This window comes from Molothrus aeneus, chromosome 3 (assembly GCF_037042795.1).
Source record: "Molothrus aeneus isolate 106 chromosome 3, BPBGC_Maene_1.0, whole genome shotgun sequence".
In the NCBI taxonomy this organism is placed as follows: Eukaryota; Metazoa; Chordata; class Aves; order Passeriformes; family Icteridae; genus Molothrus; species Molothrus aeneus.
In genome coordinates this window covers 550,720-575,311 of record NC_089648.1, presented here as the reverse complement: position 1 = coordinate 575,311, position 24,592 = coordinate 550,720, and the positions used below count along the sequence as shown (strand labels likewise).

The 24,592-nt window shown below is 46.7% G+C and overlaps 1 protein-coding gene across 1 annotated transcript in view; it reads right to left on the bottom strand.

Annotated features, from left to right (window-relative positions):
* Positions 1-19,140, bottom strand: part of JAG1 (jagged canonical Notch ligand 1) — a 36,200-nt gene extending 17,060 nt beyond the window's left edge. Inside the window, exons 1-5 of the mRNA XM_066547772.1 lie at positions 18,928-19,140; positions 18,276-18,725; positions 17,285-17,590; positions 6,608-6,659; positions 919-1,173 (exon numbers count right to left, since the gene is read on the bottom strand). Coding sequence (XP_066403869.1) covers positions 919-1,173; positions 6,608-6,659; positions 17,285-17,590; positions 18,276-18,725; positions 18,928-19,140 — 1,276 coding nt within the window. The remainder of the gene's footprint in view (positions 1-918; positions 1,174-6,607; positions 6,660-17,284; positions 17,591-18,275; positions 18,726-18,927) is intronic.
* Positions 19,141-24,592: the final 5,452 nt, after the last annotated feature.

The following is a 24,592-nucleotide window of genomic DNA, read 5'->3' as shown; positions in this document are numbered from 1 at the left end:
GCTTCCGGCACCTCCACACTCGTGGGAATGTTTTAATCTCTAACAGCACTGTAATCCTGCTGAATCCAAGCTTTTAACCAGTATCTCCAATCAAGTCTACCGGAAGGAAAACCAAGGTAGGTGTCTCCCTGGCTGGGATAGGAAATCTATCAGCTTTTCCTTTCTATAGGAAATCTGTTCCTCTGACTTTGCAGAGGGATCACTCCTAGTACTGTTCAAAGAGCTGTTTGCATGTGGGAGAAACCATCGTGCCTTGCAGAGCTCAGGTCACTTGGAGTCTACAGGTTTTCCTTCTCTCCCTTTTGCAGGTGATCTGGACCACTCTCCCTGGCTTTACACCTAATTCAAAGGAGCTTTTAACTACTGTGGATTTAGTTCTGGCTGTATCTCAGAACAGATGGGATAGCAAGATGAGCAGCAATTCAAATTGCAGGTAAACTCAATCATTAAGAGAAGCTGATAGTCTGTTCCTGCTTTCTCCTTCCCCAATTACCTAGGTAGCAGCCATTCCCTAGTAAACATGTTGAACATGATCTCAGGTGGAACAAACAAGCCTGGGACTTTTCAAACACCAAAGCTTTACACTTGCCAGGTCAGCTCTAAAACAAGTCTCTCCTTCCTGCTTGTCTTGAAGTTCTGCACCAAAGGGGAAATCCTTTTTGAAGTCAGCAGCAGAACTCCCATTGAAGTCAGTGGGCTGGGTTTTCTTCCCAAGGGCAAAGATGCGGATAATCAGAGAAAGAACACTTCTGCTAAGTGCCCAGCTCTCTCTCCAAGACTTCTCTGAGACATTAAGGCAAGGCAGAAAGTACTCTTCTCCTGCCCCCAGCTCTCCCTGTAAAGAGTTGGTCACTGGACAGGCCGCCCTCAAATCCCTCCCAGTGCCCCTGGTCTGCAGGATGAGCATTTGTCACAAACCTTTGTTGCACTCTGGTCCCATCCAGCCTTCCAGGCAGGTCTTGTTGCCGTTCTGGTCGCAGGTGTGGTGGGTGAAGAAGTCGTCCCTGGGCCGGCAGAACTTGTTGCAGCCGAAGCCGTAGTAGTGCTCGGCGCAGGTGACGCGGATCTGGTACTCGAAGTGCGCGGCGCCCGCGTTGTGCTTGAGCGTCTGCCACTGCCGGCTGGGGTTGATCATGCCCGAGTGCGACGCCTTCTCGATGATGCGGTCGGGGTCTGCAGGCACAGGAGATGGCAGGGTTAGACCTCCCTGCAGCTGTCCCCATTGACCCCCACATCACAGCTCTCCAGCTTCGCAGGCGACACGCTCCGAGGCAGCCAGTTGGTTTTATTAACTCTGTTTCAGACAGTCAGATAAGGCTGCCCTGGAGCTACAAGCCATTAACAGAAACACCCATGCAGCATTATCAAACTGAACCAAGCTCCAAATCAAAAGGCACTGTTCAGTTACTGCCAATCGCTTACCCCTTCTGCAGCGTAAGGGCATCCACTAAGAATTCATGCAGTTCACAACTAAAGAAAATTCAGCTCCAACAGACTGGTACAAAATGTGTTTTCCCCTGCTCCTCCATTAATGGCACTAGTTTTGTTTTCAACTGGAGCATTTACAAAAACAACATACTACAATAGCCTAATAAAGCCATGTCTACAGGCTGAACACAGGCACTGCAAAAGGTTTGCAGCCTTTTCCTTATGTGCAAACACTAAATTGAAAACTACCGATTTCAGCATTCAGATGACATGGGCAATCTCACCAGATTTTGACTGAGAAATACCATGAAAGTCCTGTCTTCAGACAGCACCTGAGAGTACAAAGTCAAGATGACCAGAGCTCAAAGCAGAAGACTCAAACTACTGCATATATGTGCTATGGATCCCCTTCCTCTCTACAGAGCATTTTAAAGTTTAGATTTGCACTTGACATTTAGTTCTGGCAAAAGTCTTCTGGCTTTCAGAGCCATACAACTGTCTGAATTATGGCTTGAAATAACAATATTTCACATTTGCTTGGAACATTGTATATATCTGTGGTATTTCACTTTGTAGTCCAGGTCTTGTGACTTAAACGATCTGACACTGCCTTACGACCTGCTGCTACCCAGCACTTGACTGCTGAGTGAAAGTTTATCGTAAAACAGCCAAAATATCCTCACAGACTGAGCTCAAAACCAACAGTGAGTACATGGGAGCATAATCCAGCGACAGGAGAATTTGAGGTAGGAAGGCAGTTTGCCAGTGATGTGTTAGCAGCGTGTGAAGTACTGGCACCTCTGAGTGTTAAGAATTCAAATGTACTGATGTGCTGCTTGTTGTTCCAACAACTACAAAAGATCCTTCTGGGATTTTACATAAGGCAGAGCTGAAGACTAATGAAGTCTCTACTAAAGCCATAAGATGACACATGGGCAGTTTTTAATCTAAGATACTTTTAAATGTCTTGCTAAGGACCTTTGATTTGCAGCTTTCAAAAAAAAAAGAACTTGCTGACAGGCTTCTCAAGCCTCAGATACCATTATGGATCCACCACTAGGTCCTGCCTGCTTGTCTGCAGTTTGGAATGAAGTCAAAGCTCTTGCTGCACAGCTAAAAAGAGTGTCAAGAATCAGATGTTGTGAGCATCTGCCCATTTTTGGGGGTATTTGTGACTTGAGACTACAGCATTCCTTATGTGTTTACAGTGTGAAATTAAGGGCAACAACTTCTTGTTCACCTTCTGGTATTTCTGGTTCTATAATATTTTGCCATTTAAATCAGTTTTTATTATTCATTGGCGCTAAGCCCCCAACTCCACAACTATGTGTCAGACTTTCAAACGCAGGCAGGCCTTTATTAATTTAAATCCTATTCACAGGTAATGTGGATGCCTAAGGACCTTTCCATACTGGTACATCCAGAGCAACATCATGCTCTGTGCTGTGCAGGTGTAAGGCTCTTAGATCTCATCAGCAAGATTATTGACTAATTCTAAGAGGTACTTAAGCAGATGCATATCTGCTGGTCTTGAATGGGGCTAGTCTGGCAAGTACAGTTCCACTCATGCGTGCTGGAGATGGCTCTGCTGCACTTGCCAAGATTACACTCCATCCACAGCACAGCTGGAAAGCAAAGGCACTTCCCCAAACACCGAGTGTGCATAAAGACATCCTGCTCCTTGTGAGTAGAACAACTTTATCCTCTCCTGTAAGTGGCAGAAGAAAAGGAGAACGACACTCAATTTAGTTTTGCAAACCAGCCCCCCCCACCTCCACCCCCACACTCATTCTTGCTTTTCCAGTCTTTTCCTGTTCCCCCTTGGGAACATACCACTGACAACTATTTCAGTCCTTGGCACCAGAAAGGGAGTTAGTTGCCTTGAAAAAGCGATCTTTCCTTCTGCCTCTGCTCTTCCATTCTTCTCCTATCTGCCAGCTCATCAGGAAGCTCGTCCTTGCTGTACGTCTATGACCTCTCACTCCAGCCATCAGCTCTTTGGAGACCCTAACCACAGCCTGAACTCAAGTGGAAACACCCTTTTAAGCCCACAGGACTTCATTTTCTTCTGCAGGTGCTCAGATGAAACCCAGCTGCAGGTTCCCTCTGGATCAGGGATAAAATGTCTCCCATTGGATACACATTTTAAAGCTACCCCCATGCAGCTGAATTCAAACACAGCCTCACAGGTTTAAGCTCCCTTTCCATTAGCCATCACCCACAGTTTTCACAATGAAGCGCTGCATGTTCCTTCTTGTACAAGAGCTCCTCCACCCTTGCCTATTCCCACCTGTCAGAGTGCACTTACACAAGGGTGCTGACCCAGACTCCAGGGGAGGCATTGCAACAACCCTGCCATTCTTAGCCCGCACCAGCCACCCTTTCAGTTTTATAGGAAGCGATCCCAACACTGCAGAATGGTTAAGTAAATAAAAAGCAGCAGTCAGCCAGGCTTGAGACAAAGGGATCTTCTGAACTCCACTGCCTTCATCTGACTCAGAACCCCATGCTTTGATAGAAAGGTTAGAGGAAGCATTAACCCATTAGAAATTGATGAAGTGGAAGAGAGAGGCTTTCTGTACATCTCGGGCTTCCGCTCCACACTTCACTATCAGAGACTCTGTTGGTTTTATTCACTTCTTGTGGCTACACTTCAAAGCTATAAATCCCTCTTTTTATTCAGTGGGCAACTGTATCAAAGGTTTTAGACACAAGGAAATGACCTATTTTGACTGCCCACCTTTGCCTTTCAGTGCTCCAATGTCTGGAAATTATAACTATGCAGCATCAGGAAGCAAAAACAACAGAAAGAGCCCAGACTTCTCTGAGCAGTTTGGGTGGCCAAGGACAGCACAGTTATTTTTGAAAGTCTTTGTTTCAGACAACTTCCAGCCACGGCTTGGTTTACATTGTGAAGTCTCTTATGCCCGCCTGGAATTCACATGCAACTGATACCAGTAATTTACAATAGCTCTTTGACATAGTTTGAGATGCAATGTCAGCCCATTAGCTTTATGTATGAAGCAACAGTAGCAAGATGGCAACCAGACAAGAACCAGAGTAAGAAAACCATTTGAGTTGAATCTTGGCTCCAACAAAGCACGATTCTCATCAACTTCAACAGGGCCAGAATTTAACTGCAAGCCACTCTTGGAAGTGAGACAAGAGAGAGTATGTGGTAAAGGAACGTAGGAGGAGTGGAATGTAAGGGGGGAAGGAAGCATCCACTCGAGGATCTTCTAACAACCGCATTGATCAGAGGATGCTTTCAGCGCTATCGAAAAGTCACACAAGGCCTACTAAACCCACTTTCATTGTTGAGAGCTCTCACGGGGTCTTTACGATTCAGTGGCAATTAGGGCAAAAGAAAATCCTGGACATCAAAAAACCCCACTCTTCTCATTATATGATGAGAATTGTTTTGTTCTAATCGTTTTCTTCACTAGTCCTACAAGCCTTACTCTGCAGCTCTGGGAAAGCTGACTAAGTCAAGCCGTGCAGCACAAAGGAGAAGTTTTGTGCAGTGCAGTGACTGGAGTGACCTACAGATGGGTAAGTGACAGCAAAGCTGGAGCAGGAATGCAGATCAGGAACGTATGCAAGAGCATGTCTGCACTTGGTCAAATGCACTGCTGAGAAATGAGGCAATTTTGTCTGAAGACAATTGTACTTCCAGAACATGAAAGCAAAGAAAGGGTTCATTGTGTAGCTCTGGAAATGAAGTTGTTTCATGAAAAAAGATGAGCTCTAATAATAGTAAAAGTGGCCGAGACCCAGTCTGAAACAACTCCCAGATCCTACTATAAACAAGACTTTCATTTTGAATTCAGGCATCTTCCATTTTTAATATTTCACTGCTGCTGCATCATCGACTTTCTTCTCCATATAACACTATATGTCCAAGAAATTCCCCAGCCACTGCTCCATGGCTGTGCTGGGGTAGAGTCTGAAATCACAGGTACTGCAGCAGGGCTGAATGAGGCTGGTTGTGGCTACCCCTGATAGGCCACGAGATTTGTCTCAAGCAGCAACTGCTTTTCTGGAATGAAGAATTAACAGGACACCCCGTGTACATTTAAAAAAATATAAGGAGCAGATCTGCACAGAGTAGTTTCCAAGCTATGCTCTCCTCACCAATTAAAACATAAAAGCACAGCACTGTGCACGCTTCTCCAAGGCCTTCCTCTCACAAGGCATGAAGCCCATTTCATTCCTGCATGGCTGCCCCCTTGGCACTCCAAGGCAGACTGCAAGAAGCTGCTGTAGGATTTCTGTAACATGGAGCACAGTGCTGCTGCCTGCTTGCTGAAGGAAAGGCCTGTTGTGTCAACAAAAGCTTTATGAGTTGAGATTCACACTCTCCCCTGTGGCTTTTACCACACACACACTGTGTTAAAGCCCTAGGTTGAAATAGAGCTGATTTTGCCCACCTCCCTCAGTAACAGCAGGCAAAAAGCAGAACAGCTCATGCACCCAGAGACCCTGTGCAGCTTCCTCTAGCCACGGGAAAAGCTGAGCAGAATGGTTCTGAAACCAACCAGAGACATTCCAGGAGAAAGATCCCCACCCTTGATTTTCAGCCAGCCCTACCAGGTGGTGTCTGGTAAATATTTTTTCAGCCCCTGCATACAAACCCCCAGACATCCAACTCCCAAGGAAGAGCTTGTAGTAACTCTTCTTTCTCATCTACAGTCATTAGATGGATATGGATATCAAGTCTTACACAGATTTTAAGTTGTTTTCTTTTTCAAAGCAGTACATTCAGTTTTGAGAAGTGCTTATAGAGTTTATAGAGAGGTCTCAGGTGAACAAGACTTAGCCTTCTGAATATTGGTCCTAAGTAAAAAGAACAAAACAGGACCAAAAAAACCAAATTAAGAAACCTGAAGAAATCCTTTGGCTTTTACTCTCCCAGAGGAGAAAGAAGGAATTAACAGCATCTATTTTTAGGCATCACACTGTTGGTGCCTAGGTGAGCAAGCTACTCACCCTCTGCAGGCAATGTGAGCGAGACAGGCTGCTGCAGAGCCTGGACGAACTGCTCCAAGCTCTTTGGGGCAGAGCTTTTCCCTCTCCTTGTGCTCTAACTCACAGCAAGCTGGGGAGGCTCCCAGAGGCCTTTCAGTGCCTGGGACACAGAGGTGTCAGAACTAAATAAGCCAGAGGAAGGAACACTTACTTGTGGAGTTATCATTGTAATCCCACGCCTCGACAAGCAACGTGTAGGATCTCTGCAAAAGAGAAATAAGAGTTAGCTTCAAAGCCACACATGACTAAGGGGAAAAAAAACCAACCTGCCAACAATTTTAATTAAAAAGAAAAACTCTGGTCTCTACCCCAAAGCAGATACTTGAACACAGAAATAGGTAAAAGATTATGCTTTAGACAAACATGATCTTCTTGAAACCCCGTAAGCTACCTTATCCAGTCTGACTTAGAAGACCTTTCACCTTGGATAGCTCATCTTTGTCATCATTAAAGCATCTTATGTGCTTAACCAGGAAGTGCAGCCTTTGACACTGCACTCCAGCCGAAATAAAGCATGTGGGACAACTGCACATGGAAGACAGAAAGCACCAGGATAGCACAGCAGCATCAAAAAACCCCAAGCCAAACCCCCACTCTCAAAAACTGCTTCAAAAGAATTTTAGTTACAGAAAAATAGTCTGGATGTCCCTTCCCCCAGCCATCCTGAAAGCAAGGAGTGTTGCTAAGATTACTGTGCCCTGCCTTGACAGCGCAATCTCCAGGGACTTTGCTTTTCAGCACCCCCTTTGAAAGCTTTGTCTGCACGAGGGCCATCGCAGCTCCCACAAGTATCAGGTAACGGGGGAAGAAGGACTGATGGATATGGAAGGGGGTGGGGTGAGAGAGAAGCGCTGTAAAACAAAGGCTAAGAAAGCCTCCTCGGAAGAGGAGCAGGGGAAGGCAAGTCCGCTCTCCACCCGTGTCCCTTCTACAGATGCTCCAAGCTGCCAATGAGCTCTCCAGCAATAATAATCATAAGCATAAACTGACTGAAGTGACTCCATGGGCTGGAAAGATGCCAGCTATTACATCTAAGCCACCTTTATCTTCAATCCTAACTTGAGAACAAGACCCATTAAAACATCTCCTCCTCCTCCTCCAGCTCTACCCCGAGATATTATTATCCAGGCTGTATCTTTCAAAGTTGCCATTTAGCCAGCCAAACTTACACAATGATTAAAAACCAAAACAAAACACCTCCTCTCCAGAAGGAAGGGGGGGGGGGGAGAGCTGAGGAAAAATAAGCAAAAAATATGACTTGAAAAGTAAAAAAAAATAATAGCTACAGATAAGGCAATAAATGTAACATCATTCCGGAGAGCAGAACAATAACACTACAAATAAAAATTCCGTGAGGAGTTTTGATGCTTTGCCACAGAAACTGTGCATTGCAAGGTTTATTTCTCCTTAACTGTGTCCATGTTCAGTCACAGGCTGCTCATTTGTGGTCTGCAGTGCCTCTCTGTAACAGAGACCAAAATGCAGTTCTGAGAGTGAGCTGCTACAAGGTGCACGGGGGTAAGGTAGAACTCAGACTTCTGAAGAGGAAGGGAAACAAAAAAGGAGGAAAAAAAAAGAAAAAAGAGAACAAGAGTTGGAGCAGACTGCTTTCTCACGACTGGACACAGCATGAGGCTCTGAATGAAAAACCAGTTTGTGATGGACACCGGCTTGCTGTATAGCCTAAATATGTTTCATATTCAAACCAGGATTCCATTCCATTCCTGATAACTGTGGGAAAATGCTTCCAAAAGTAAGCAAAGCTAGGCAAGCCAAGACATGCACCCAAACTTCTACACAGAGGCTCCATTGGCCTGAACCATTTTTGGTTAGTATTTCATGAAAAGTTATATGTTACTTGTTTCTATTCTAGACCGAGTCTGACAACCTGAAAGAAACTCTGAAAATCAAATAAACCAAAATGAAATGCAACTCGATCATCTAACACCGCTTAAAACAGATTTAAGAAGTCCTTGCACTAGTCAGTGGTGAAAAAAAAAAGAAAGAACCAAAACAAACAAACAAAACCAGAATAGAACTCCCGAGCCATATTACAGATGCAGATTGCACTATCTTGGGTGCTTCCTCAGTGGTTTAATTACCAACATTAAGCAGCACAAGCTCAACATGTTACTGCAAGCTTGACAAAAAATATTATGATATTAGAGAATGAATTATGACAACTAGCACTACTTCCAATAAAGTTAAGGATGTTTTCCTTTCGGCCTTGCATAATTGTTTTGGAAGATATTTTGTCTAAACTCATAGCAACAGTTCCCTGCTGGTTCTCAGGACTGTTTACCAACACACCTAGCCCTTAAGGAAAGGAAAGGCTGAATCCTAGCTGTGAGTGCTACTGTTGCTAGATACTTGTGTGACCACTTTCCACTACCACACAGGAGTTTGGTTAAAACAGAGGAGATGCTTCAGCTGACCTGGATGGAAACAAAATGCAGGGGGAACAGACCTACCCTGGCAATTCCCTTGTTTCTAACTGCCCCCTCTCATTTTGTCTGAATGCATTAAATGAAGAGTGCCTGTCCTGAAAAGGGGTGATACAAAGAATGGCATTTGATCCCTTGGCTCTGTCCCTCTCAGCATGGGGAAAAGACCAAAAAAACCCAACACTCTGTGTTCAGAATGGGACACTTTTAAACAAAAGCCACACAGACACCCAGAGCCTCACACCAGTAGCAAACCCCCTTCAACAATCCAACTATCACATACCCCTAGCTAATTCCCTCAGCCCTCCCAGAAAAGCAGCTCTGTGCAAAGCTGCACTGTTGAGATTTTTTAGAAGTGCATATCATCCCCACTCTATAGATCAAGGATTCAGATATCTCAGGAATGACTGCTTACAGTGTGGAGGTTTAAGTTTTCCCATGCCCATAGATGACCTCTGCCCATCTTTGAATAAATATATATATCCAGACACAAGAATTCCACATCATGCACCTTATTCCATCAAAGTGATGTCCTAGGCAACAAGGCAGCAGTGAACTCTCCAGAGTCACACCCAATTAGCCACTGTAAACCTGAGCTTGACCAGAAGGCAGGGATTCTGGCTTGAGAGGAAAGGCAGCTTGAAAGGAACAGCAAATCCTTAAACTTTGCAGATAGTCACGAGGGCTTTGAAAGGCAGCATGGCCAAATTTAAGCAGAATTTCTGTGAGTGGAGCTAGGAGAGGATGGAAATAGTCAAGTTCTCCAAGAAACAAAGCAAGCATCAGTGTGCAAGAGCTGTTTTCCTCAATGACAAGACACTGACACTGTGTCTTGATCCCCTGATGATACAGCTCGAGAGACTGTGCAGACCAGAAACCCATCAGAAATTGTCCCTTTTAAGGATCTCAAAGGGCAGTGCAACCTCCTTTCTGGTTATTAAAACTAATCCTGGCAGCTGCAGGTAAACAGGTGTTTAAAGCTCTCTGCTTGATTACCCTCTTCCCTCCCTTCACCCAGACATCCACCCAAAGGAGGTGCTTTTGTGCTCTGGCTTCTGAAGGCACTCTGCGAGTCAGTGGGCCAGAGCAAGATTAAAACAGCCGGCTCCTCACTGCAGCGCTGCCTCTGTTTTCAAAGGGCTCACAACTCGTCTAACTCCTTTCCCTCCTAGCCCTGTGGTTAGAGCGTGCAAGAGCTTTGCTGAGCATGTGAAACCATGACTAGACAAATGCAGTGGGAAGTTTTGCATTCAGAGCCCTGCTCCTCCTCTGCCAAACAAGGAGAGCAGGTTAAGCCCAGCCGCCCTCTCCTGACGCTGTGCACAGCTGTGAGCAGCAGCCTGAGAAGGGCGCTCACACACACCCTGCCTGCACCCAAGGACACCGGCACAGCAGGCCACAGCCGTCCAGCTGTGACACCTGCACGAGGGAAACTGAGGCACCTTTCACTGTGCCCAGGGGCCAGGGAGGAGGGCATCTCTGAGCAGGGTTGAAGCTAGCCACAAACCCGCTTCCTCTGACCAGCACCAGGACTGTCACTCCACGATGACACCGCGCAGATGCATCACCACACTGTGCCACCGTCGGTCAACCCTGACAACTGAACATCCTTCAAAGGAGTTAAAGGCAACTGGCTCCTCACCCAGAGGATATGCGAGTGTACTCCAGAAAAGGAGGAAAGCCACCTAACCCTCTTAACCTTTTGTGAAATGGAACATCATCAGGAAGCTCCTCTTTGGGACAGCCTACGTAAGGACACGGCAACACCCTACAAAGCTGTTACTCCCTCAAGCTGGTGAATACAAACACAGCCCAAGCCGTGGAAATCTCTCTCACGTCTCAAAGCCTATGGCCAAGAGCTCGGCTGAACCCCAGCAGGCAGCCCAGCCAAGAGCCTCATCAGAATATGCCCACACCAAAACACAGCACGCTGCTCCTTTAGGCTCCATCCTGAGCAGCTCCTTTGCTGCTCTAAGTGCCAGTAAACCCTGCAGTGCCACCGAAAGGAGACATGGAAACCAACTGAACCATGTCAGCAGCCCCAGGAGAGACCTGCCCCCGTCCTGCCTTGGCAAGGGAAGGCAGCAGCCCAAGTCAAGACCTTCGTGCACCAGCACGGCCACCCTCCTGCCAAAGGATGGAGGACACAAAAGTACCGCTATCCAAACTATGCATACGCTTAAGCATCCAGTAAACCAGGCTGATCTCTGATCTGGCAAAGCCTGCTGGAATAATGAGTATCCTGTGAATACATAATGTGCTGAAGTTGCCATTGTGTGAAGTAAGTCCATGGTTTGTCTGGGAGCCGAGCAATGCTGAGTCTACTGCTGCTTCCTGTTGCTTGTCCTGTATTAGCATTATTTTTGGATAGGCCCCATTATGTTCTGTAATCCTCACTGCAGTCAGTATGGCCACACTATTGTTCTTGGTTAATATTAGCAGTCAATGCCTCTGTCTGGGTGGCCGGACTACAATGTATTCCAATCATAAAACTAGCATGCATTAACGGGACAATGTACTGGGCTCAGGGGGGAGACTTGGGGTCTTCCCTCCACCCTGTCTTTAAAAAAAATAGGTAAAAAAAAGTATAGTAGCTTCTTTTCTCTCCCTTTTCCCCCTCTCTTTTTTACCTAATGATTTCAAGTGATCTCAGCTAGCAGGGTGCTTCATACAACAGCAGCATTTTAATCAGCACTTATCTAGTTACGGAGTTATTTTCTCACGGAGCCCCACTTGTCAAAGAGCAGCAGATAGGCCAAAATGTCAATGGTTGCTTTCAACCTTCCCCAACAAGCAGATTACCTGCCCTTATCAGTCCCCCTACCTGTTTAAAGCATCCCACTGATAATTAAATGCACCAGTTACAAAAGGGTGGCAAGGTTAATAGACAGAATACCTAGTAGCCAGCCAAGCAAAACAGTCAGGTTCACATGGAGCAAGCCTAAACAAGAAGCCTTTCTACTTATTTACCTAAGTGCCTAAGAACTGGGTTGAGCTGGTAAAGGACTCTGGATGTTTGACTATTTACAAACCACTTTAACCACTTCTATCCACTTTTTGCAGTTTCTTCTGAACACTAGAAGAATAATGAGTGTAATTTACACTGCAGAATAGTGACCACAGAACCATGAGCTCCACAGACTAACAAGAAACAAATGCAACAGCTTCTAGTTTTGACATCTTTCCTTGTGTTAAGACACAGGGGTTACGAGTTAAATTATTAGAACTGAGTCAATTAACATATTAAACTTCTGTCCATCTAGAGAAATTCAAAGGCAAGCTTAGTTTCAGTTTTCAAAACCAATCCTGTCATTTGTGTTATCTACAGAGATACCTCTCCTTATCTACAGAGAAGTACTTTTAAGAACTGTAGCTTAAGGCTTTTGTTTGCAGGGGATCACAACGGCATTAGGAGTGAAGCTGGAATAAACAGCTCAGAGCCAAGCTCCCCAGCTTTAGAGCCAGCTGACTCCTACTCCAGCCTCCAGCCCGCTGGTAAGCGGTGTTTCCTTGAGGGAACTGCGACTTTAAGTATAAAGCATCGATTTTATGCAATTCATTTTCAGCCATGCTGACTTCCAGCTGCATAAACAAGCTGACAGTGCTGGATGTGGATAGCCTGAGAAAGTTTAGGAATAAGCTTCAGTGTCAAGCCCAATCCAGCTGCCACTGAAGTTAAACTGGAGCAGGCCTTTATTATAACAAGAACAAAAATTCTAGGAGCAGGCAAGATGAGGATTTATTTTTAGACATATTATGTTAATATAGTCAAATGGTTTTACCATGAAGGTGAAGCTCTGAACTGGCTGGAACATAAAAAAAAACTCTTTAAACATGTAAGAAGTCCAAAACCTCTGAATGGCTGCATCACTTCTCTCCAGTCCTGGGAAAAAAACAGCCCTGTGATGCTAATTATGCTTCAGATGTCACTTAATACTCCCAGCTCTGTTTAGAATAGTAATCCTAGGCAAAACATTACACTTTGAGTGCTAAGATTTATATTATTAATCAACAATAAATGACAGAGTATGGATTTGATTAATATGCATCTTGCTATTATAAAAATTTCTTCTGATCTGCCCATGCTCCAAGATGACTTATTGTTCAAGAAAAGCTTGAACAATAATCTAGCATTTGCTTCTATAAGTTTTCAAGAAGTTAACTGGAGGGAGAGAAGAAACAAAATCAAAAGCCAAATTTTAGTCTTATGACTGTGACATACTGGGCTTAAAAGAAAAAAAAAAGCAAATGAGTGTACTGATATTTTTTCTGAGATTCAAAATGCTGTTATTTTAAATATCAGCTGCAGATTAGTATTTTGGACACCTTGTGTCAAGAGAGGGAATAATTTCACAAAGCTTAAAAAACATTAAAGCTCTTTTACTATGTCTCTGTAGCCACAGAAAACAACACCTACCCAGAAAACATTTTACATCTTCAGGAATCAGGACCACTAAGATTTTTCATGAAAAAGGGCTATTTTTTTAAGGTTGACTATTTTTATTTTAAAGTTGAAATAAGATGTTCAAAACTCTTTTAAATTGTATTTTATGCTAAACTCACTGAGATGCTGGAGGGTTTTTTCCCACCTCAGTAGTTTCCTGGTGTGTTGGTGCAATTGGCCCCAATATTAAATAATTACAAGGAGCATAATTTTGGGATAAACAAGCTGTTTGAAATTGGAGCTATGCATACCAAAGGAATTGCCAAGTTTGACCTTCTTACTCAGTCTCGCCAAACCCCCAAAAGATCTTTCTTTACATAAAAGCAAAGTGTAGTGTTAAGTTTTGCTTAGTTAATTGATGCTCAGCTCCCTCAAGGTGCAGCACCCATCACACTTGGGGCTCTTTAAGAAAGGCCAGAGGTTTGATTCATGTGAGAGAAGAGCATGTGTCTGCCTTGGAACCAGACTTGTTCAGACAGAGCACTTGGACAAGTGGAACATGGAAATGCTTTTGTTCCGTACTTTTTTATACGGCTTCATAAAGCCAAGCTTGCCTGTCAAGAAAGTCAGTGAAGTCTCAAAATGAATGTAAGGCAAGCCCTGGTGCATTTTACTTTTTTTAATCATCATCACTATTGTTTCAATGCACTGAAGAATTACCAGCTACTGCAGGGGCAGCTTTCTGATCCACTCCAGTTCCTTTATGCTGGGCTGCTGCCCTGTTTCCTAGCAACTTACTCAAACCTCCCATCACTTAAATTAATTTATGGCCCACCGTCTGCACACCCATTACTCACAGGGGAACGTATCAAAACTGACAAGAGCAAACCCCATAAGTTATTAATAAGACTCTGACACTCCGAATCTACATTACAACTGCAAGCTCCCTCTAACAATACTTTTAAAGCACCCCATTCTCTGCCCTTCCTCTCCTGCATGATGAATAAAGGCCTCTAATGCAATGCAACTATTTTTCACAAATGGCATAAGGGGGCAGCTTGACATGAGAAGAGGCTTTTTCTTTTTAATTTTTTTTAAGTAGTCAAGGCAACAAGACTTCTGAATGTTACTACTGACTGAAGCTGGAACATCCAAGAAAAGGCCCCTCAGAGTAGAACACAATCCAGAGAAGGGCACAAATTTTCAAGTGCAATATGATTAACATTTTGGTCTGCCTCTTATTACCTCTACTATAATTTTCAGCTGAATGTATTCAAAGATACCCTCTTGTGATCAGCCACACGAGTAAATGCAATGCTAATCTCAAGCTCTTACTGAAGTCAACAGTATTCAGCCACCTAAAGAGTTTTTTAAGTTCTGAAATTTCAGCATCAGATTAGAGCTGACTAAATTAAGTTTACTACTTTATCCGTAGAGCTTTGAAAATGCCTGAAATGATTTGTGTACACAATTTTAGTACAAATAAGAGCTTTGCCACATTAGATATTCTTTTGTTCAAATGCCATTTGGAAGTCACAATGGCTAGCATAAAAGCTGTGTCCTGTGGAAGCTAAAGCTGGGAAGCAGGCTTGATAATTGCACAGGGACTAATCATCAGCATCTCAAAAAGTGCATTTCTGCCTGGGAAAATGCAAGAGCTTATTCCAAAATTCCAGGCTTATGAACCAAGCGTCTCAAGTTGTTGAGTTTCACCCATTTCAAAGGTTGCACTGGAGTTTTGCTGCTGCTGCTGCTCCAGGATTCCAGTGCTGAATGAGATTCAGCAGGACAATAGAAGCATTTCTTTTACTAAGATGCAGGCAAGCTTAAGAGACTTCTCCCAGGGTCCCCACCCCCCAAACCCACCCTCTACACACAGATTTCCCTTCCCAACCCTATGAAGAGAGAGGCTGCTAGAAGGAATGTGTTTAGTTTTCACACCATTTTTATATGCATACCTATAGATTCAAGACAGTCAGATTACTGGGAGCTAGTTTAAAAAAAAATCCTTGATGTACCTGACTTCTCTGACAAAAGTCAAAATCTGCAACACAAGCACTACAGCCATTGGCAGAGCTTCAAATACCTCAGATTTTTACAAAGCCCTTTATCCCTTTGATGGCATATTTGATAACAGTTTTATCTCATTTCATGTTAGGGAAAAAAAAAAAGAAGAGAAAGAAAAGGGAAAGAAATAAAGGACAGACTTGTACTTCCAACAGAGAATACTTTTGTTAACTCTGCTATTGTACTCTGTAATACTATCTCCTTTAAAACGGCGACTTAATTTCTGCCCTGTGCCTCTTGAGCCGTCGATATTCCCCAAGTCCCGGCTGAGAGCGGAGGCAGGTAGGAGGCAGCACAGGACACTTGAAGAACGCACAGCTGCCTGCAGCACTTGGCGGCAGGACCACAAAGTGGGTGTCTACACCACAGCTGCAGAAGGAATGCTTTTGGGGCGGGCTTTCCTCCCCCCAGAAAAAGTCCAGGCCCTCCCAGCAACCAGTCCTTATCTGACCATGAAGGGCCAAGCTTTGGAGGGTCCAGGCATGCTTCCACCTCGCCAGCAGCGATAGTGGCAGAGGATAGGAAATGAGATTCTGCCCTCCCCTGCATGCACATTCAGCGCCCTCCTCCCCTCCCAAAAATGACCTTAGGCATCTAGGTTAGGATGACTGGATTTACAAAATTGCTGAGCATCAACATACCCCAAGGCAGTTGGTAGGAAATTGTCTGCTCAGCGCCTTTGGAGAAGGGGTGTGTGTGGCAGGGGGAAACAGTTTTGTTTCCTAGGTGATCTCAAAATACAAGTTTTAGGAGCAGAAATTTGGGAGTGCTCGAGAGCCAGACAGGAGCCCCCCAGGGCACGCAGCACTGCCAGGCACAAAAGCCACGCACCTCCTGCCACCCGAGGCCAGCACTGTCCATGTCCACACAGCCTGGGGCCCTCCCTGAGCCTGCCTCTCTGGGGCTGGCCTGCACGATGTCCTTTTGGAAAGATGCTCCTCGCTTTCTCTGCGGGGAGCTGAGGGCTCCTCTGCACAGCTGGCCATCAGCCTCAACCCTCCAGAGCACTCCAGAAGAAACAAGCAGCAGCAACGTCTGAGTGTTTTTTCCAGCCAACAACAAAGCAGGATCACCGACGAAGGAAGGGGTCACCCATCCCTCCATCTCTCTGCTCTGAGGGGCTGACCAGTATTTACTAGAGTGGACAAGGCTGGAAAAGTGCCTGGCAAAAAGCTCCACCTCCTCGAGCCACCGAGTTTTGCACACAACTGAAGAGAAGCCAGAATCTCTGGACCACAAGGGGCAGGTAGCCAGGAAAAGGTGTGCTGTGGGGAGGAGTGGGTGAAGTGCACCAAAAGCTAAAGCCAGGCTTTTCTCAGTCTTCAGCTTCTGGAGTCCACAAGCACCTCCAAACACAGCCAGCTTCCCAGGGAAGCTGGCAACTACTGCACCCAGAACAGCAACAGCAGCTCCCATCCACAGTGAGCAGTGCAGTGAGACTTCCCCCTGGGAGAAGCAGGAAGCCTTCCCAAACACGCTCCGGGGAAGGAGGCCAGCTATGACACACACTTTTCACACGGGATCCCTCTACAGCCCCTAACCCACTGCTCTTCTGGCTTAAGCCCAAGACTTCACTGGTTAAGAGAAAAAAAAGAAAAAAAATGAACTTCTGACCTTCTAAGTCTCAAGAGACTTATTCATGCTGTAAAGTGCAGAGATACTGGGTTTGCTTCCCTGACCCATTTAGATCCCCCTCACTGCACATCTGACTTTCAAATTTAACAGGCTGTGCATTGTGAGCCCCAGGGAACAAAAACAAAAACACCACTACATTTTACTCATTTCTGTGCTGCGGATTGCCGACGCTCTTGCCAAGATGCCTGCTCCCTCCCAAATCCTGATCCCTCTTCCCCTGGCACAAAAGTTAGAGCTCAGCTCACTAAGGACATCTCAAGCACCATCCAACAGAGCTAGAGCAGCTCAAGCAACTCACCGGCCAGGCGAAGCTGAAGGGGATAACGATCCGGTTCTTTTCATTATTCCGGTTGTACTTTAAATTGAAGGTATTTCCTCCGATGACAGGAGTGGATTTGGATCCGAAGCTGCAAGGACCGCCAGCAGTGACCCGCGATTGATACTCCTTCAGGCAAACTTTAAAATAGGTGTCACACTCGTCTCTGGTGCATTTTTTATCTCCTGGGTTTCGGGTGCCATCGCAGCAATTTCCATTTTGCAGTTCACCATTCACATTTTGCATGGATAAGATCTCCAACTCGAACTGTCCTGACGCTAAAGTCACCTGTTAATCCCAAGAAAGAACCGAAGGAAAAAAAAAAAAAAACAAAACAAACGAACAAAAAAAAAAAAAAAGAAAAGAAACAAGAGACAGACAGTTACCTAACTTTTTTCCCCAAACACAATGTACAACAATTCTGAAAACAGGAAAAAGTAATTTTAAGTGTGCTTTCAAGAGGCACATGCATAATGTTAAAAATAAAACAAAGCTAACCACTCCAAGCTTTCCCCTATCAGACATCCATGAGAAGGGCTCATAAATCAGCCCAACTAAATAACGCCATTAATGCCAAAAAACAACCTTAAGTGCCAGCTCCGAAAAACACAGCGCGAGGAAGGCTTCCAAACGGTTAGGAAATAAAACTAAACTAAACCAAGAGTGCAATACGCGAGGAGCAAACCCAGCAGAACGATGAAGCTCCTAATGCACTGCCTGGAAAGGCACCCAGCCACCCCTGTGCCTCCTCCGGGGTGCAGCCGAGCCGGGCACGGCTGGAGCTGCCCAGCTGAGACGCAGAGCCCGCTCATTAATCACACCAGCAGCGCTGCTATTAAGTTGATTAAAAAAAAAAAGTAATTAAAACAAGAAAAATAAAAGGGGGAAAAAGTGATTTTGGGGGGAAAATCAAAGCGGTTTGCAGTAATCGCGTTTCTCGTTCCCAGGAATTAAGCCTCGCTGCAAGGCGCACTCCCGCGTTTGCCATCTCCAGAGAGAAGCCAGGGCAGCAGCTCCGCTCCGGCCGGAGGAGCCGTGCGGGATCTCCCGGACCCACGTCCCCAAGCCCCGCGGAGGAGCGCGGAAGCCGTGCCCGGTACGTACCTGGGCCCGCAGCGCCAGGAGCAGGGTGAGGATGGAGCACGCCGCCGCGGCTGCCCGCCGGGGCGCACGCATGCCGCCGCCGCCGCGCTGCCCGCCCGCCCGCCTGCAGCGCCGCCGCCGCCGCTCGCTCCGGGTCGGGACGGGACGGGACGGGGAGGGCCAGGAGGGAGGAGGAGGAGAAGAAGGAGGCGGAGGAGCTGGAGGAGGAGGAGGCGCCGCTGCTGCTGCTGCTGCCGCCGCCGCCGCCCCGCTCTAATATACCGCGGCGCACCCGCGCCGGACAACGCCGCTTTTCAAGCGCTTTCAATAGCGCCCCGCTCTTCAATGCAAAGCAGCCCAGCCTCCTTTTATCCGCCTTATTCTCTCGCCTCCCCTCTTTTCTTTCCCTTTTCTTTTCTCTCTCTCTCCTTTTTTTTTTCTTTTTGTTTTATTATGGCGATTATTATCCCAGTCCTTTTATTTCTTGCGGCGGAGCCCCTGGCCCCCCCGAGACACACGCACACTCACTCACTCACACTCACATTCACACACACACACACACACGCACATGCAGCACACGCACCGCCCCGCAGCCGCCCGCCCGTCTGGGAGCGCCGCCGCCGCTCCGCTTCATCTAGCCCAGGGCGGCAGGCGCATGCGTCCATCCATATGCATGAGGGGGACAGCAGGAGGAGGGCGCGGAGGAGGGGAATGGCACGGGCAGGCAGGTACCGGTAGGAGGAGGCGGCGGGCATGGAGGGAGCTGCGGCCCGGCGGCTCCCCCGCCTGAGGGAGGCGGTGCGCCCCGGCCGCCCCGAGGGTCCGTCCCTCGGGAAGCGCCGCTCCGCAGGTGCTTCTAGCGCAGCCTGGAGCAGGAGGAGCCGCGCTGCGGCGGCCCCGGCGCTCCCTCAGCGGCGCTCGCGGCTGAGGGCTTTTCCCGCCCCGCCGCTCGCTGAGGGGACGCGCCGGTCCTGCCCGCCCGGGAGCCGCAGCCCGTTCCTTCTCGCCTCCTCGGCGCTGGTGGAAGGAAGAACAAAACACGAAGCATTTTGGGGGACGCTTTTTGCGGTGTGAAACCTTTCCCCGGGCATTGGCCGGCGGCGGCCACCCTCTCTTCCCGGCCTCGGCAGCTGAGGCGGGGCGGGCCGGGGGCGCTGCCGGAGCGGGCCGGCGCGCCCTGAGGGGACGGTAGGCGCGGCCGGCCCGCGACTCTCAGGTAGCCCCGGCCGGCCGCTGTCCTGAGGGAAGCGGAGGTGGCAGTCGCCACCGTGCGACTCGTGCCCGCCTCGACACGAGGTCGCGGCGCCGAGGGCCTCCCGCGCTCCAAGTGGGAGGAAAGATCCCTCAGCTGATTAGTGCCGGTAGCACAGTGCTGGCAGAGTGCCGAGACCATCAGGGACCCTGTGCCCGCGCTGCAGAGGCTCATCCCAGTTTTCAGGTGGGTGCTGGGGTTGTTCTGCCACACATCCTTTGAGGAGCAAGGTCCAGAGCCACACAGCCAGGTGATTTACTTAAGGGACTCCCTGACACAGGTTACTGAGAAGCCCAAAAGTTTGCACAGCAGCAAAAAGAGTTCAGACTGGTTCCCAGAGGAAGAGCCACACATCAAAGGGTGTTGAACAAAAAAAGAAAACCCAAAAAAACCCCACCCCTAACTTTGTCTCTGGTTTGGGAAGTCCCTGGGCTGTGGGTCTAGAAGTTGGGTGACTGTGCTGGGAACTCACTGCATCACTGTCCCTTTCTTCCTGAGGCGCTGGCGACAGGAACTTGGCCTACATGACGTTCGGTCTGACCCAGAACAGCTATTCTTACGTCCCGATCTATTCCACCCTGATCTAACACAGTAGATGTGTGAATGTCTATTTTATACACCACAGTCTGTGGTACAGAGGAAAACAAGATTTCTGACCTAATTTTATATCCTTTGTTTTCATTTCCTATGGCAAAAGCAAAGTGCCTGTTCTTGGCTGTGGTGAGGTCTGTCCCGTTATAGGGTGCCCCAGGCTGGAAAGCTGGTGGTATTTGTGCCCCTCACCTTAGAACTGTGCTTAGACTTCCACCTGACTCCTGCAGATCCTGTTCCCATTGGTGAGTTCACGGCTTAGATCACACTCTGGTGATTTTGGCATGCCTGTGAGGTGCGCAGTTGCTGAATTCTCCTTCCAGCCTCGCTCAGCCCCAGGTTCCACCAGTGCTGGTTGTAGCTCACCGGATTCATTAACTTTTCAAAGGCTGGTAAACCATCATGGTGTTTAATCTGCAACATGGCAGTTTGGTGATACCAGTGCCTCTCTTCTTTTTTCCCAGTGGGTGTTGGTTAGCTTCCACAGCCTGGTTAAATGTTATTCATTCCCAAGTGCCACACATCTGCTCCTCTGGGCCTTTAAACACCCTGCTGCTGCTGGTATGCTCCATACCTCTAGGGCAGGTCTGGAGTTGGCCTTTCTGTAAAAGGTTACTCCACCTGTTTGACTCCAGTGCTTAGGAAATCCAGAGGTCTCTTTCCCACAGTGCTTGTGAGTCAGCAGTGTAGCTGCCCTCAAACAGAATTACTTGTCCAACAACTTAAAATGCTTTGCAAGCATTAATGAATTAAGTCTCCCAGTGTCTTGAGATGGAGAGTATTAGTGATAGGTAAAGCAAGGCAGAGCATGAATCATGTGCAGAAGCACATTGCAAACCCTCTCCCTTGCAGCCCTGAAAGAAATGTTGACCTCATGGAAGTCAGCAGTAAAATCCCCCTAAATATATTTAGTCTAGAATTTTCCCCTTGGAGTCCCACCTCTTGCTTTTTTCCTCCGGGCTGTCAAGAGCCCAGAGACCCAGTGGCCCCCTTGAGCCACTGCACAGCACAGCCTGCAGCCACTGCACAGCTGCCTGCAGCCCGAGCATCTTTTCAAGATGCTCCCTTCACTAGGGGCACAGCAACGTGCAAACTGCTGCGTGTGCACAGGGCCCTGAACTGCAGTTGCTTGGAGCAGCCTGGGACCGGTGCACATAAAATCCCTGCTGCAAGGCTCTGCCTGCACGTCTCAGGAGGTGTGGAGCCGACGTGCCTTCCTCTGTGGCTGCTGAAGAACTTTTCAGCGTCTGGCACTGGGCTTTTTACATTGCGTAAAGTTACTTCCTGCTAATCTTCCTATTCCGACATAATTAGATCACATCCACATTAGAAGCCGTTACAGATGTGGAGTGTGCCAAAGCCCGGCGTTGAGGCAGTGCTTCAATTCAGGCTTTGGGCCTGAATCAGCTCCCTAATATAGAGCTGTTCATTGAGGCCACTGGGAGATTGCCCAGGACTTCGGTGGGACCAGGATCACAGCCTTTAGAGGGAGTGTCTGGCTTACGAGGGTCAGGTGTCGTGAAGTCAATTCTTTGTGTGAGGAAAGTTGTAATTTCCTTTTAAAGCTCAGTGACTCATTGAGCTATGGCTGTGAACAATCCCACAGGATTTCCTTAGATTTGTGATACCCGAAGGTAAGCTTGGAATGGCGCCCCTGGAAAAGTTCTTCGTTCAGGGACCTGATGCATCTCATTTTTGAGTCGGTGACTAAACTTTTGTTTACTACTGTAATGCAGATGAAGACAGTTGCATAATCATAGGGGACTGACATTGCATCAGCCTTCAATAAACTAGTTAAAGGACTACCAGAAGAGAATCTGTTGACATGTGGAATCTGTGGTCAAAAAGAATTCATAAAGCTCAATGACCTCTTTTCACAGCAAATGAAGAGGCTAAAGGAGTCCTTTGTTCCTCCAGATTTTTATAAAAGTAGTTTTGCTCCTTGAAATTAGCCAATAAAATAAATTTGCTGCAGTGTTAGATGTAAGCCTGGACAAGCTGAGTGGAAGAGTGAAATTTCATCCACTCGGCTAATCCTTTATCTAGGAATTAAGCTTCCCTGTTGCAAGGAGAAGGGCATATCAGCGCAGTCAATCACGGATGAGTGAGCTTTTAGATAAGGCCTTTCCTATAATACACCCACCACACTTCATTTTCCTCTGGCTGTTGTGGAGGTGACCTGCCCACTCGGGCGAGTGTCGCGGAGCAGAGATAGGGACCGCGCCGCGCTGCTCGGCTGACACGCATTTCGGAGCAACACATTCCAGCAGATGAACCCATCTGCACAGTTGAGTGATCTAAACTTAGAAAGCTAATTTCTCTAATTACAAAGTGAGACTGAACTCCTGTGAAGCTTTTCATCACCTGAGTGGAATGGGAATTGCGCTTCCATAATCATTTAATGCTTAGAAACTAATTAGGAAGCGTTTTGTGGGGAAGCCACACCCGGTGTTAGACTATTTCACAAATGGAGCAGGGGAGAAAACTACCACTGATTAGAAAGTTGAGCAAGTGGCAGAGGTTAGAGAAAGAGCACAGTTTACCCAGCACTGAAGAGTGCATTCCCACTTCCATGAAAGCTTCAGTTCTTCCCAGTCAGGCAATTTCTTAAAGCTGTGTCTTCAGACAAGCTTTCCAAATGTGACAAACGATTTTGGAGAAGAAGATGCTCTAGTAACCAGAGCCCCGAATCCAGTTTGCTGCCGTGAGCCCTTACTTTCCCCTTTCCCTGGAATGTGTTGCTTCAGACAACTAAAATTTACAAGCTGTGCTGTGTTAATTGTGCATGTGCATTTTGTCACTGTGAAATTTCTACCTTAGTTTTTCTGTATGTTAGAAATGTTTCATTCCCCAGAATGAAAGTGAGGCAATAAATCTATTTCAGAGGATACTCCGAGAACAAGTTAATTAAAAAAAAAAAAAAAAGATTCTGGGGTACTCAGAAAGTACTGCAGTAGTAACCAGTAAAGTCCCTGAAAGAGTTAAAGCTGTAGTATGAAAAAATATGTCTGTTGTAGAGCCTTTATGTTTTATCCAGCTGTAATTAAGTGAATCCATAACATTATTGCTTTCTGTCACAGCTTAAAATTGAGACCTTGCTCCATTCCAGGGAATAGTGCTGTTTTTCCTTCAGTTTCCTTTATTTATATGCACATAAAACCTGCTCTCTGGTTGTTTCTCTGTTAACCCTTCACGGATCAGATGCCTCCACATTAACCTGTGGACCCAACTGCTTTGTCCTTCACTTATCCTCCCCAGGGGTGGGATTCCTGTGCAGCAATGATGTGATCTCAAATCCCCACTTTCTAAAAGCAGGGAAGAGCTGAGACTATGGTTTTAGATCTGGGTAGGGGTACAGCTTATCAAGGTGGAGTAGCTCCCAGTAGGTGCAAAGACTGTGACACTGAGCAGTGCTGGCACGTCTGTCACAGACAAGATCACACTTTCATTTGATAAGCAGCAACTCGGCTATTCTTGTCAAAGAGGCTGGGCTGAGCCCCATCTCCAGTGAACAATGGGGTGCTTTTAAAGAGCTCCAAGTTTCAAGTAGTGTTTTCCTCACAGCTTTCTGCAAAGGTGCTTCTTTGAGCCAATTTTGTTGAGGAAGTGCTCAGACCAAGTTTCATTTTCTTGTCATGACAGCATCAAAATGCCCGAACTTCTCTTCTCATGCAGATTGTTTTAATTGTTAATTGCATGTGAAAGTATGTGTTCAATATGTTCTCAATCACAAATTAGCCTGCAGGTGCAAGACTGAAGTACACAGGGGTGTCATTTAGCTAAGGAAATGTCTAAAGAGAAGAGAGCTGTGATTAGCAGATTTAAATTTGAGTGTACAGTAAATGACTTCTTGCCTTTGCCTGCACTCATTCTCTGGCTGATCTAATATTTTGGGCCTTGACTTTTCTTATTCCTGTGGTGGGGGGATAAAGGGAGTTGCTTCATTTGGCCTGAAGAAACTTTTAAAGACATTAAGATTTCTAAAATCCAGTTTCAGCCCAAAATAGAGATGTGCCTAAATCAAGAAACAAAAAACTTTAGGTAAGGGATATGTTTAAGTAACTTGCTGGAGTGGCCAGGGGGTTGGGCCACAAAGTTTAGTGCATGGGAGTGATGCTGCTGATCTGCAGGGGAAACCCTTTCTTCAGGGAGTCAGGGATGTGCACAGTGGCCTGTTTTTACCTGGTCCCTTGGCACTGCTGACTCCCTGCTGGAAGGAACCTTTTTGCATCAGCTAAATGTTTTTAGATAAAGCACAGGCCACGGCGGGTGGCTGGTGTCCTTGGTAGTACAGATAAAGACAAGGCCCTAAAGGGGAGAAAAATGTCTTTCTCTGTGTTCATCCTTTACACAAGAATGAAAAA